At 38.8% G+C, this 12,700-nt stretch overlaps 2 protein-coding genes across 6 annotated transcripts in view; one reads left to right on the forward strand and one right to left on the reverse strand.

The window, feature by feature from the left end:
* Positions 1–8,481, forward strand: part of LRRN3 (leucine rich repeat neuronal 3) — a 58,314-nt gene extending 49,833 nt beyond the window's left edge. Inside the window, exon 2 of the mRNA XM_044422944.1 lies at positions 3,849–8,481. Coding sequence (XP_044278879.1) covers positions 4,214–6,340 — 2,127 coding nt within the window. The 5' untranslated portion in view covers positions 3,849–4,213 and the 3' untranslated portion in view covers positions 6,341–8,481. The remainder of the gene's footprint in view (positions 1–3,848) is intronic.
* The window catches only part of IMMP2L (inner mitochondrial membrane peptidase subunit 2), a 520,099-nt gene that overhangs the window by 304,558 nt on the left and 202,841 nt on the right, over positions 1–12,700 (reverse strand). The gene's annotated exons all lie outside the window — the stretch shown is intronic.

A 12,700-nucleotide genomic window follows, 5' to 3' on the forward strand; every position in this document is an offset into this window, starting at 1 on the left:
AGTTTGGGGTTTGGGTAAATGTGCTTAGCCCCTTTGACACAAATAGAAACCTCAACCTGAAAATGTCTATATCTGAGTAAGGGACATTGGAGTAGAAACTTAAGTATGGTTCTGCAGTCATGTGCACAAACTCACAGAGACACTTTGTGGGTACAGTAAAGGTTTATTTGAGCATGGGTATGAAAGAGAGCAAAAGAAAAAAGAACTATGCACACTACTTTGAGCTTCTTGGAGGAGCAGCTATGGGCCGTTATTGCCCACAGCTGCACACCAAGGTCACTCCAACATGTTTTAACTGGTTTTTGTGGCAAGCCAACAATAGCCCCCAGAAACACAGCCATCACTACCTGCAACATTATGTATGTGCTTCCAAAAAAGTACTGTGGATGGCTAAAGAAAAGTGCCAGCAATTAGTTACTCCTCATCCTAGTGCCCAGAGTAGCTTCAAAACTGCCTCTAAACTTCCCATGTAAGTAGCAAGCGTACAAAGTTGGCTACAAAGCTCCTATTAATTTGACTGTAATCTTCAAATTGCTAGCTCAAAAAGAATTCCACTAAAACCAAAGATAACAATGGAGCAAATGACTTGAAAATGTTGATATTATGAACTTTTACAAGTTTCTTGTTAATTCATGACCAAGTATATTAGCCCAGATGTCCCTAGTGCAAATCTTGTCTCAGGCAACAAGGTGTTACTAGGTGTTTGATCAAAAACCTACTTTCCACAAGAAAGAGAATGCCAGCTTAAAGAATAGAACTAGAACATAGACTTCTATACATTGGATTGATGACAAGTTGGCATAGTTCCGTGGTTGTTACGGAGACCATGAAATCATGAACCATTCAGGACTGAATGAATGTTAACTAACTGCCTGGGGACTTCAGCACTTCAACCAAGGCAACCTCTTGTCAGCTCAGGTAGGAAGACCATGGGTAACAGCGTGGGCAGGACAAAAGAAAAATTCCTAATCTTCCCCCTTGGCCCAATGCAAGATCCAACACTTCAGACCCATGGTCAGAGAATAGACAGCGAGGTGAGACAGAAGGAGAGGGAGTGAAAGTTATGGCAACCCAGCTTCCTGGCCCTCAAGCCTGCCCAGATGCTGAACCATGTACACTGATGGGCACAGCTGAGACAGATTCATTCCTTCCTGGTCATTCACCAGGCTTGGGTTCTGCATGGCACATTAGCTGTCTCATCCATTATTACTCATGGATGATGAATAGCTTGTTCTATACAGATCTGCCATTTAAAAGCGGCATCTGGAGACCTGAGGGTAGGCTGATAGGACAACCATCAAACCTTTGGGTGCAAGAAGGACTAAAACATGAGGTGTATGGGCTACATCCTCCTTACTTGGCTAGCTCTCCTTCCAGTGCCATGTCTTCCCCTGCATGCATCACTATGCTAATATGATTCCCCACAAGTCCCTCTGCTTAGCCCCACAAGTCCCTCTGCTTCTCCCTGAGGCTCATTGTCCAGCCTTTTGTAAGGAAACCCACATCAAGGACTCTGCACAGCCAACAGATCAATATGTCAGTGGGGTGGCCCTTGCAGCACCCCCAAAGGGGCAATACTCTTTGGTGTCACCCCCTTGGGGCAACCCCACCATGGTCAGCTGTGCCACTCACAGTAGGGCTGGTTCTTTATGAGCCTGTGCCCAGAGCTGGTCCAAACACAGATGAGGACCCAACACAGCACAACACAGTTCCCACTGCAGCAAGCTAGAGCAATCCAACAAACTAGACTGAGCAAGCAAACAAGACTAAGAAGAAGGAAGGAAGGAAGGAAGGAAGGAAGGAAGGAAGGAAGGAAGGACGGACGGAAGGAAAGGTTCCTACTGGCAGGAGCCTGCAAATGAGGCAGAAGGCTAGGTCTTGTCTGCTCACCAGTCATCCCCACTTAACTCAGCTGTTCTTCTGCACCACTCCCAATGTTTAAAACATTTAATTTTTTAAACATTTTAAAAATGTTTCAAAGCATGAAACGTATGGATGGTTCCAAGAAACATAACATTCCCTTCTTGCTGACATCAGCAATGTTCATTTCAGATAACAGGTATCACTGGCAGAATACTTACTAGCTATCTGAAAGTTGTCAGTTTTACTGATAAAGACTCAATAGCAACGAATGAAGGGAAAGAGCCTAATCAGGTGTTAGTTCAGAGTTTTATATGGTTTACATCTTAGGCAAAATCCTTGCCAATGATACAGTTTTTCATCCAGGTTTTTCTAACCAGCAACATCTTATAGTACATTTATCAGTGTCAGTTCACCACTGACGCTATCATACAGTTTGTAAGCAATGCTGCCATTGTCACTTGTTAATGCAAAAAGCAAAACAGAGAGCACACCACAGAATCTAGAGATTGATTTGTCAGATGTATAATGTATACTGTGTATGGATACATGCAGTGTTTTGAAATGATCCCTTGCTGGGAGGATATTCCACAGTAAGGGCATCACCATCTAGTAGATGATAATTTCACTACAGATGGTGCAGTGATGGCCAAGTAGGTCCCAAGTCAGTGAGCAGAGATGAATGAGCATGTGTGTTTGTGTAGTGAAATCCGGTGTTTATTCAACACAGAAACTCAGAAATTGAAGACAAGCTGTAAATCCAATCCAAATGCAATTATACATACCCTTCCCTGGGAATAACTTCTACTGAATGCAGTGTGATTTACTTCTAAGCAAGCACATACAGGATTGCACTATTAGGAACAATATTGTATAAACTTCACTTAACAGGCAAGATCAAGACTTGCAATTTTAGGCAATGCACATCATTTGCTGTGAATATGCCCGTACAACATGCACTGGTCATATTAAAGCATGCAATATATATTTGGTTATTTAGTTAATGGGACAATGGCGTTTATTTGTATGAAGTACTGTTATCATTGTAAGTTAACAGAGATGCCCTATATTTTTTTTTTTTTTTTACATAATGGAACAGAGGTTAAATTAGTGAAGGTGTTTTTATTTATTTGTAACATCAAATGTCCTATCAGTGTTTATGTTATGTCTTCATTAGGGGGTTTTCCCCCTGTGTTGGTTTCAATAATTTCAATAGAATTTCAGTGTAAGTGCCAACTTACTGGTTATAAGGGTTATATGGATTTTTTTAAAAAAATGATTTCATAAATGTAGAATGCAGCCTGACAGTCTATCACTAGAGAGAGTCAGCATGGCTTGGTGGTTAGTGTTGGATTAGAGACCTGGGAAAATGGAATTCTGGCCACTTGCTCATGAAAATGTTGTGGACAATGGAAGCCATCTTGGGTTCCTTGCAAAAGGCAAAAAAATGTGGGATATAAGTGGAATGTAATAACAATAACAATATGGGTTTTATACATTTTCAAGTAGCACTAAAATGCTGTTGCGTTTTTGTTATCTTTACTGCAGCTCCTGAAAAAGGACCCTTGCATTTCTGAAAAATGTTGGGCAAAATAAAGAATAAAAGGCTTTCCATAAGCACTTGAGACTCTTCTTTCCCTCTTTGGTTCTTCTTCCTTGCTTCTGAATAGGCACATAGGGTTGCAGTGTCAAGAATAATACATTGTAACATCAGTTAAGATTCAAAATCCAAGGCATGTTGCTCTAAGATAAAATGTATATAAATTTACATACTTACTGCTTCTCCCCTGCCCTCCACACACTTCAGATTATTGCTCAGCTAGGAGTGTTTTAGACAGATGTGCCCTCACAGATTTCTAGGATTAATCTGTCCAACTGTTTAAATATCATGTGCAGTAAACACAGTACTTTTTCCACCTAAAACAATATTTATGCCTAAGTTGTTTTTGAAGGTGCAATAACTAATTTACACTTCCCTTATATTGTAGGTCTCTCTTCCAAAACAACAGAAGTGAAGAACAACATCATGGGATCTAAAGTTAACACTTCCATATAAGTGTCCTGCTTTCCTTTCTTCCACCTTCTGGATGGACCTCACATTCAAATACACTGCTGTATTTATTCTTATGAAAAGAAGAGCATCCTTCCCCGAATATGCCTCTTTTAACTGGGCAAAGTGATTGCAAAGGTGCCACTTATTTCCTAGAAACAGAGGGGTTTCCTGGTTCTTTAGCATGCATCATTTGACAGATGCAAGTGCTTGTTTTATCAAATGAGCAACTCTTATTGAACTTAAAAACTGTAATTGTGCAATTATTAACAGCCAATTACTTTCCTGGAATATTGAGCTAAGATGAAGGACATGCCACTCAAAGTTCACTTTTTACTTGGCCTGACTATTACTGCACTAGTACAAGCTGTAGATAAAAAAGCAGACTGCCCACAGTCATGTACATGTGAAGTAAGACCGTGGTTTACGCCAAGATCTATATACATGGAAGCTTCAACAGTAGACTGCAATGATGCCGGCCTTTCTGCTTTTCCGACCAGATTACCTGCTGACACACAGGTTCTACTCCTACAGGCAAACAACATTAAAAAAATTGAATATTCATCTGAATTCCCAGTAAACCTTACTGGTTTGGATTTATCTCAGAACAGTTTGTCCTCAGTGGCCAACATCGAACTTCGAAAGATACCCCAACTTCTTTCAGTCTACCTGGAGGAAAACAAACTTACAGAATTGCCTGACAAATGCCTCTCTGGACTGAGCAATCTTCAGGAACTCTACATTAATCACAATCTTCTTTCCACAATTGCACCAGGAGCCTTCACAGGCCTTGATAATCTTCTTAGACTTCATCTCAATTCCAACAGTTTGCAATTCATCGACAGTAAGTGGTTTGAAGCTATTCCTAATTTGGAGATTCTTATGATTGGAGAAAATCCAATCATCAGAATCAAAGATATGAACTTTAAATCCCTTAGCAATCTGCGGAGCCTGGTTTTAGCAGGCATAAATCTCACAGAAGTACCTGATAATGCCTTAGTTGGCCTTGAAAATTTAGAAAGCATCTCTTTTTATGACAACAGATTAGTAAAAGTGCCCCGTACAGCTCTTCAAAAGGCTACAAATCTTAAATTTTTAGATTTAAACAAAAACCCCATTAACAGAATACGAAGAGGGGATTTTAGCAATATGGTACACCTCAAAGAATTGGGAATTAATAACATGCCTGAACTGATATCTATAGACAACTTGGCTATTGACAATTTACCAGATCTGAGAAAAATAGAAGCAACCAATAATCCTAGATTATCATATATACATCCAAATGCATTCTATCGACTTCCCCGGTTGGAATCACTCATGCTCAACAGTAATGCTCTTAGTGCCCTGTATCGCAGTACAATTGAATCTTTGCCTAACCTCAAGGAAATCAGTATGCACAGCAACCCAATTCGATGTGATTGTGTCATCCGGTGGATTAATATGAATAAAACTAGCATTAGATTCATGGAGCCAGAATCACTATTCTGTGTAGACCCTCCTGAATTTCAAGGCCAAAATGTGAGGAAGATTCATTTCAGGGAAATGATGGAAATCTGCCTTCCCCTGATAGCCCCAGAAAGTTTTCCCTCAAGCCTAAATTTAGAAACAGGCAGCTACATTTCATTACACTGTCGAGCAACTGCAGAACCAGAACCTGAAGTTTACTGGATAACTCCATCAGGTCAGAAACTTTTGCCCAACACTGTTTCTCTCAAGTACTATGTACATTCAGAAGGAACGCTAGACATTAGTGATATAACACAAAAGGAAAGTGGCCTATACACATGCATAGCCACTAATTTAGTCGGTGCAGATTTAAAATCCATTATGATCAATGTGGATGGATCCTTCCCCCAGGATAACCATAAATCTTTGTCTATTAAAGTAGAAGATGTTCGATCTAATTCCATTCTACTGTCCTGGAAAGCACATTCTAAAATAGTGAGAACCACCATTAGATGGACTGCTTTTCCAAAAGATGAAAACTCCTTGGCTTCACAGAGTGCCCGAATTCCATCTCATGTAAGGGTCTATAATTTTACACATCTCTCCCCATCAACGGAATATAAAATTTGTATTGACATTCCCACCGTCCGACTACAAAATGCAAGACAATGCATCAATGTTACCACAAAAGGATTGGATATGGCAATGGCGACATACAAGAAAAGCAACATCACAACATTTCTTGCCTGCCTTGGTGTCCTTTTGGGATTCTTTTGTGTAGTCTTTCTCTTCAGTTGCATCTCCCATGAAATGAACTGTGATGCAGGACACAGCTATTTCAGGAATTACCTGAAGAAACAATCATTTTCCTTCAGTGAGCTTTATCCTCCTCTAATCACCCTTTGGGATACTGGGAAAGAGAAAAGCACAGCACTAGAAGTCCAAGCAACAGTTATAGGGGTTCCAGCTAACATAGCCTGAAATAGCAACATTACCACGCAGTTTTAAACTGGCAGTGCACAAGACTGTCGCTGTGCCCTGTACAAAAGCAAAAAAGAAAGAAAAAACATTCCTCCATAAAAATCAAAATCTTGGACTTTGTGGATGGTGTTGGGTTCAAATACAAATATTTACTGGTGTGGTATCTTTTAAAAAAAAACAAACACCTGTCTTGGAAGAGTTCTGTGCCAACCAAATTGTTTTTTTAGGACTCTATGATGTGGCTTCTTATAATCTAAGAGGCACTCAGTGCTGTCTAAACAGTGCAAGTAGATGAGAATTTTTTCTGTATTTGTTGTTTTTTAATTAAATGTAGGAATAGTGGAACTGAGTAATACCCTCCTCCTGTGTTGTATGACACACATTAGCCACGAATTTTTGCAGTGACCCAATAAAACTAGAATTGACCCGTGGTGTAATGAAATGGACAAATTCTGTAGAGTAGACACAGTGAGTATGTGAAACTTTTTTTATGAGGAAAAAATACAATTTTTGATTACAATCAAAATATTTTGGATTTCTTTCTTTCTAAAGACTTTCTTCTGAGGTGCACATGCATTTTAATCTCTGATAAATACAGCCATAATTTCCTGTGGAAATGCAGGCATGATTGCCTAGAACATATATGTTTTAGGCTGTGGTTTTACCAAAATGTACACAACAAATTGGTCTCTTAAGTATGTTTCAAAATGGTATGTTCTTCACTGCTTGAGCTCTAAGGTAATTTTTCACAATGTGTGTGTGTGTTTATCTCCCAGGAAATAGATGTAATGTATAATTGAAGGAGTATTCCAAAGTCTCCAAATTATTATTAGTCTCATAAGTACTGTAGTGTGAGTTACACATTACAAACACTTACTCTACCCAATAAAAATCTTAAAGCACAACAATATCAAGATCACGAAAAAGATAAACATTTGAATATAATCTAACACACTGTCAAGAAGGTAGTCTGAGGGACAAAGCCAGAAAAGCAGTTAATCAGAAGTGGTAAAAGAAAAGCGGCAATAGCAGCTATACAATAAAAGGGAACAGGGCTTGGTTCTAGAATACAACAAAATGGCAGGACTTTTTTCGCATAAGGGATGTATGAGAAACTCAGAATGGTACCATGAGAAACTTTAAAATGTTGGTCTGAGTGGGAGTGGCTACCATGTGGGCTCTTCAGGTTGCAAAATGCCTTAGGTCAATATTGACGAGAAAGCCCTGTAGATAAACAGTGAGGCAACCACTGGCGTGATAGAAAAGTTATGATCTGAAGTCATGTGATGGAGTAATTTAAGCAAATCAGGGCAAGCTTTTGTCAAATACCTGGAAACCCAAGATAGCATACCTTGAGCTTCATCATAGCAGAAAAACATAACAGAAATATAAGAAATGATAAACAGCTAGTCACTATACCTGGCATGCCCTCTTCTGGCCTGGAGCTTTGAATAATCCATACATGGCTTTATTGCTTGAATGAGCAAAACAGTTGTCATTCTTGGAGATTTGCAGTTCCTTACAATTACGTTGTTTCCAAAAACAAAAAAAGCCAAGCTAAGGCCGAACATTAAAGACGATAACTCACATTCATACAGGAATTCAAAGTTAATTTGATCAACCATTTTATATCCTACAAATGGCAGGGAATTTTAACACAAGTGTTACAAAATGACTGAACTATTAATTATGTGGATTTCAGAAAACACCAGAAGTGCAACTTTTATAAGCTGTAGTGCTTTCTTAATGTTCTCCTGTTGTCTTCATTTTCCCAGGCTGCCACATACTGTCAGTTTGCCACTGGTTGGTTAAAATCTCCCTCGTAACTGTCTGAAAATGATCCATTTGCCTCCAAACTTAAATGTGTCAATTAAAAAAAAAATCTTAATGGCTGCTTGCAACATGCAAACAGTTTTCAAAAGGTCTTTATGGTGGGAGAGTGGAAAGTTCCAGTGGTAATTCTGTAATTTCAAAAAACTGTATCTTTATGAATTCAACATGTTTCACTGAGCATACTCTTTACAAACCTGATGAATCACTAGCACACACATGTTGACATTAGAATTTATCAGCCAGATGTGCCCATACATCATGAGAGATTTTAGCACTGAAGATAGAGCTTTTTAGAGGCAAGCTATTTATCAAACACACAGTATTTGAAATATGACCTATTATAATGCCAGCACTGTATAGGTCAGCAAGAACTTGTTCATGTATCTTGTATGTTTGTCTTTTGAGCAGCAGTACATTAAAAACCTGTTACTGATATAGCTCAGGGCTTAGAATTGCATTTGTTTCAAGCAACACAGTTAAGATCACTGACACAAAATAGTGACATGTAAAGCAGGCTAAAGTGCAAGAATTCCAAGAATAAATTATTTCTGCATAGATTAGATTAGCTGTTCTACAGTTTGTCATGTAACTTCTTAACATTCTCAGTTTCATTCAGGTATCAGCTTGAATGACCTGATACATTTTGCCTGTCCATCCATGGCAAAGTACTAATGCGACATATACAAACCAATAAGCGTGTTAACTGTATTTTGTATACTAGTTCTTGAACTTTTGTTTGCAAATAAAAAACTCTGGTAAGTACTAAAAACTCAAAGATCATTATCAAATACAAAATACAGTTCATCAGTCTCTGGACTGAGCACGAGCTACAAATATTGTTTGATCATATTCTCAATTGAAATTCAAGAGTATTAATGAAAGTATAATTTGGCAGTGTGAAACTATGTTCCTTCACACAAACTAAATAATGTATACAATCATTCTCCCAGGATTATTAAATGGCTACTATATACAGTAATGAAAAACAATTATACTTCAGTAATTACTCTCATTCCAGTCATCAAAGCCTGAAAGATCCCTGTCATCAGCCTAGTCACAGTGTCCTTTTTTTTTCTTTTCCCCATCATGGATACACATGCATGTGTATGAATGAACACCACTACCTTTGAGTGCATTAATTGTTGGTCCATTTGCTTGTATACTGCTTTGCTTTTGCCAAAGCCCTTTCTTACACTCATAGGTTTTGTGATTTGAGAAAGGAATCCCACCGGTAAATCAAGAATTATATACAAGACTTCAATGTGGCTACATCATGTCACCCTGCTTCATCTGTTTCCCACCTGCTAATACATATAACAATGTTCAATAACATGCCCCTAAAGTTGTGTTCAGTTAATATTCTATATACATTCCCACATGGAATGAGTTCGCTCTCGGTCTCTTCATGCAGCAAGAGCATATGGATGTGGACTTCCCTGCTCCCTCCTCTGAGTGTTGGAGCCCCTGCTAGATGAAGTATAATGTGGCACAGGAGGCTGAGGGGAAGAGGAGATGGCATAAACATTGTCTGTGAATGGAGAAAACAAAGCTTCTTCCATGATTTCCCCCCATACCATAGTCCACAGCACTCATAGGAGTACCCCGGTCCTTATGGGGGTAGTCTCATTGGCTCAGGAAGCTGGTGGGAAGGGGATTGGACAACCCTGAGCTGCTTGACCAAATATGTGTGCGCGCACACACACCCACACACACTTGCACACACACATATAAAAGGGCTATATTGTCATCTTAAAGTTGTGTGAAAAATGATCGACAGAAGTGGTATGAGCAAATCCTATTCCTTGGACAATTAAACAGCAAATTTAAAATGCACAAACTAGCAAAAGACTGTTTTATAAAATATTTGGAACGGTTTAATGGAAATGAACCACTGTGCACATTCACTTATTACAGTTCCTGCCTCAGTTTTAAATCCATTTATTCTAAAGCGATATTGTGTGTGTGTGTGTGGGGGTGTAAATCTAGTTGTTTGCAGCTAAAGAAGTCTGCCTATACAGTCTAATCACAGTTTCATAATTTCATTGCAGTCACAGAAAGTCTACATTGTCCCTTATTTTAGGTGATTATGGGTTTAATCCTATGCATGTTTAGGCAGGAAAAATTCTATAAATCCCAGCACTGGCATACTGGCAAGGAAGATCATGGAAATGTATTATAAACTATAATAATGCATGCTGTTGGGCTGCAAACTTATGCAATCAGTAGGAACTATCCTCCGTTTAAAAAGAAGTGTCACTTCTGAGAAAGTTCTACTCACGTTCCCTTCCACTCACCAATAGTACTAGGAGAAAGCCCAGGGCAAGGAAGCAAGAGACAAAGCATTACCCCCACCATCACTTTCAACACTACCAGACAGAGGGCCCCGAGTCCAGAACTAGATGGTGAAGTTTTCCTGCTCCTTGCCACAGAACCAGGCAGAGAGGCAGACAGAGCAATTTTATATTTTGTATGAGGTATTTTGTATAATACTTGACACAAAAGTAATAGTAGTAGTAGTTGTCGTTGTCTAGGATCCTAGATCACATTTTTTACAATTCTTGTCTTCTATTTTTTTTCTTGTAGTCCTAAAATCTATACCAAATGTGGTATTAAAATTTCTAGCAACTTCATCACCATAGGACTCCTAATTATATAACTGGATATTTTTAATAGGACAACCGACATTCCTAATAAAGGTATGGCCGAACTTTGGATTTTGATTTGCTTCACCTACGAAACACCACTCAAGATTTCACTTTCTGTTTAAGCCAGAAACTTGGGGCCCCAACAAAGATTCAGCACTGCTACCGTAGTGGCTTCTCTGTGCTGGCAGGGATAAATGGGAGGTGAAATCCCACTGGGTGGGATTTTAAGAACTTCCTTCTCTTCCCAGCATCCCAGTTTCCCAATATTTGTTATATATTGGGACTGAGGAGGGGATGTAACCATTTCTCCCAGTTGCACTTCATATTCTCTCTTTTACGTTCAAAGGCAGGCATATACAATGGCAAGAATAAACAACCAGAAAGGGCTTGCTCTTTATTTACATAGAAAAGATCCAGGAGTTATCTTCCTCTTTTATAAAAGGCACATAGGATAGGTTAACCTTCTGTCTCCATGTCACCTGTCTTAAGATCTATTCCTATTCATCTCTTTTTTCAGTAAAGTAAATAAGCTGACAAAACATATTGGTTAGTCTATCACCTTACTTAATTCAGCATCTAATTACTACCATTGATGCCAATCAATTTCAAAGTGGCTACCAAGACACCAGGTATTTTCTAGTTTTCTCTGTTCCTATTCTCAAAATATTACAATTCTAAGTCAAAATGTGCTCATTCCCTCTCTGTCCTAGCCAGACAGTATCAGAGTGGCGACATTCCAACCAAAACTATTTGGTTGGGCACACAGAATCCAAGGTCCATCATTATACACAGAAATCTTAACAGTGGTTGCTTGACCAAATGCTCCCCACTCAATATATCCAGGTTCTCAGTGTTAAGTTGTCTATTAAAACTATGGGGTTTGGCCACAGGAAACCTTCATAGCTGCCTCTACTTAGATCACAGAACAATTTAAAAGTAAATGCAGTCTTCCCACCAAATAACCAAGTGCCTGAAGTACACCAAACAAATACATTTCCTTGTAATGATATATGCCTGCTTCCAAAGCTCCTTCGTTTACTCAGCCAGACCTATTTTTTATATTGATTTCAACTGGACTACAGTAAAACTAACTTAGCTTGGAGTCAGCCCATCATTAATATTGGTTTCTACATGTACATTTGTGCACCACTTTAACTGCAAATGGGAAAACTCTAAAGTGACTGAGGCATAATGAATGTGCACCAATCAATTCTTTATCTGGAGACCAAATACTGACATAAAATGGTACTGAACTTTAATGGAAAGAAAAGGAAAAGGGTATAAGCCAAAGACACACTGAAGACTTTTAAGATAACAGCTGAAGCATAATTATTTTCTTGTCCATATATCTGATGATGTCCAGGAAAAGGGGTATCATCAAATCCTAAAGAAGAAACTCAACAAAAGAAGCCATTCCAAATGCTGGCAACTAACTATAAACATTACAGGAGATACGTAGGAGACATAAAGTGTTGCTATAACAAATCTATGTAAAATGATAAATACTGATTAAAGATGCTCAAATTGCTTGCTGTATCCCTTAAAGTCCTCCTAGGCTTTGACTTACAAGTGAACCTTTCATGAGCACTTAATGTACCAAAATTTCACTGAAGTCCCAGGCTGACTGAATTCTTTAGTTCTTCTTTAGTAATGGGCTAACATTCACCTTCTATTTTTCTGCTTCCCAAAATATGAAAAGGCAGAAAAGCTTGTAAGCATAGCCTCCTAGACCACACCAAAGCATTATCTAGTCCAGTATACTGTTTCCTACAGCAACCAATTGTGTCCTAGCCCTGGTAATGTTTTTGAGTGTGGAATGCAACTCACTTGCATGATCATTGTAATCCTTACAGCAATCCATAAAGTAGGTCAGCCCATTTTG

Source organism: Varanus komodoensis, unplaced genomic scaffold, assembly GCF_004798865.1.
Source record: "Varanus komodoensis strain SLA01 unplaced genomic scaffold, ASM479886v1 scaffold13_1, whole genome shotgun sequence".
In the NCBI taxonomy this organism is placed as follows: domain Eukaryota; kingdom Metazoa; phylum Chordata; class Lepidosauria; order Squamata; family Varanidae; genus Varanus; species Varanus komodoensis.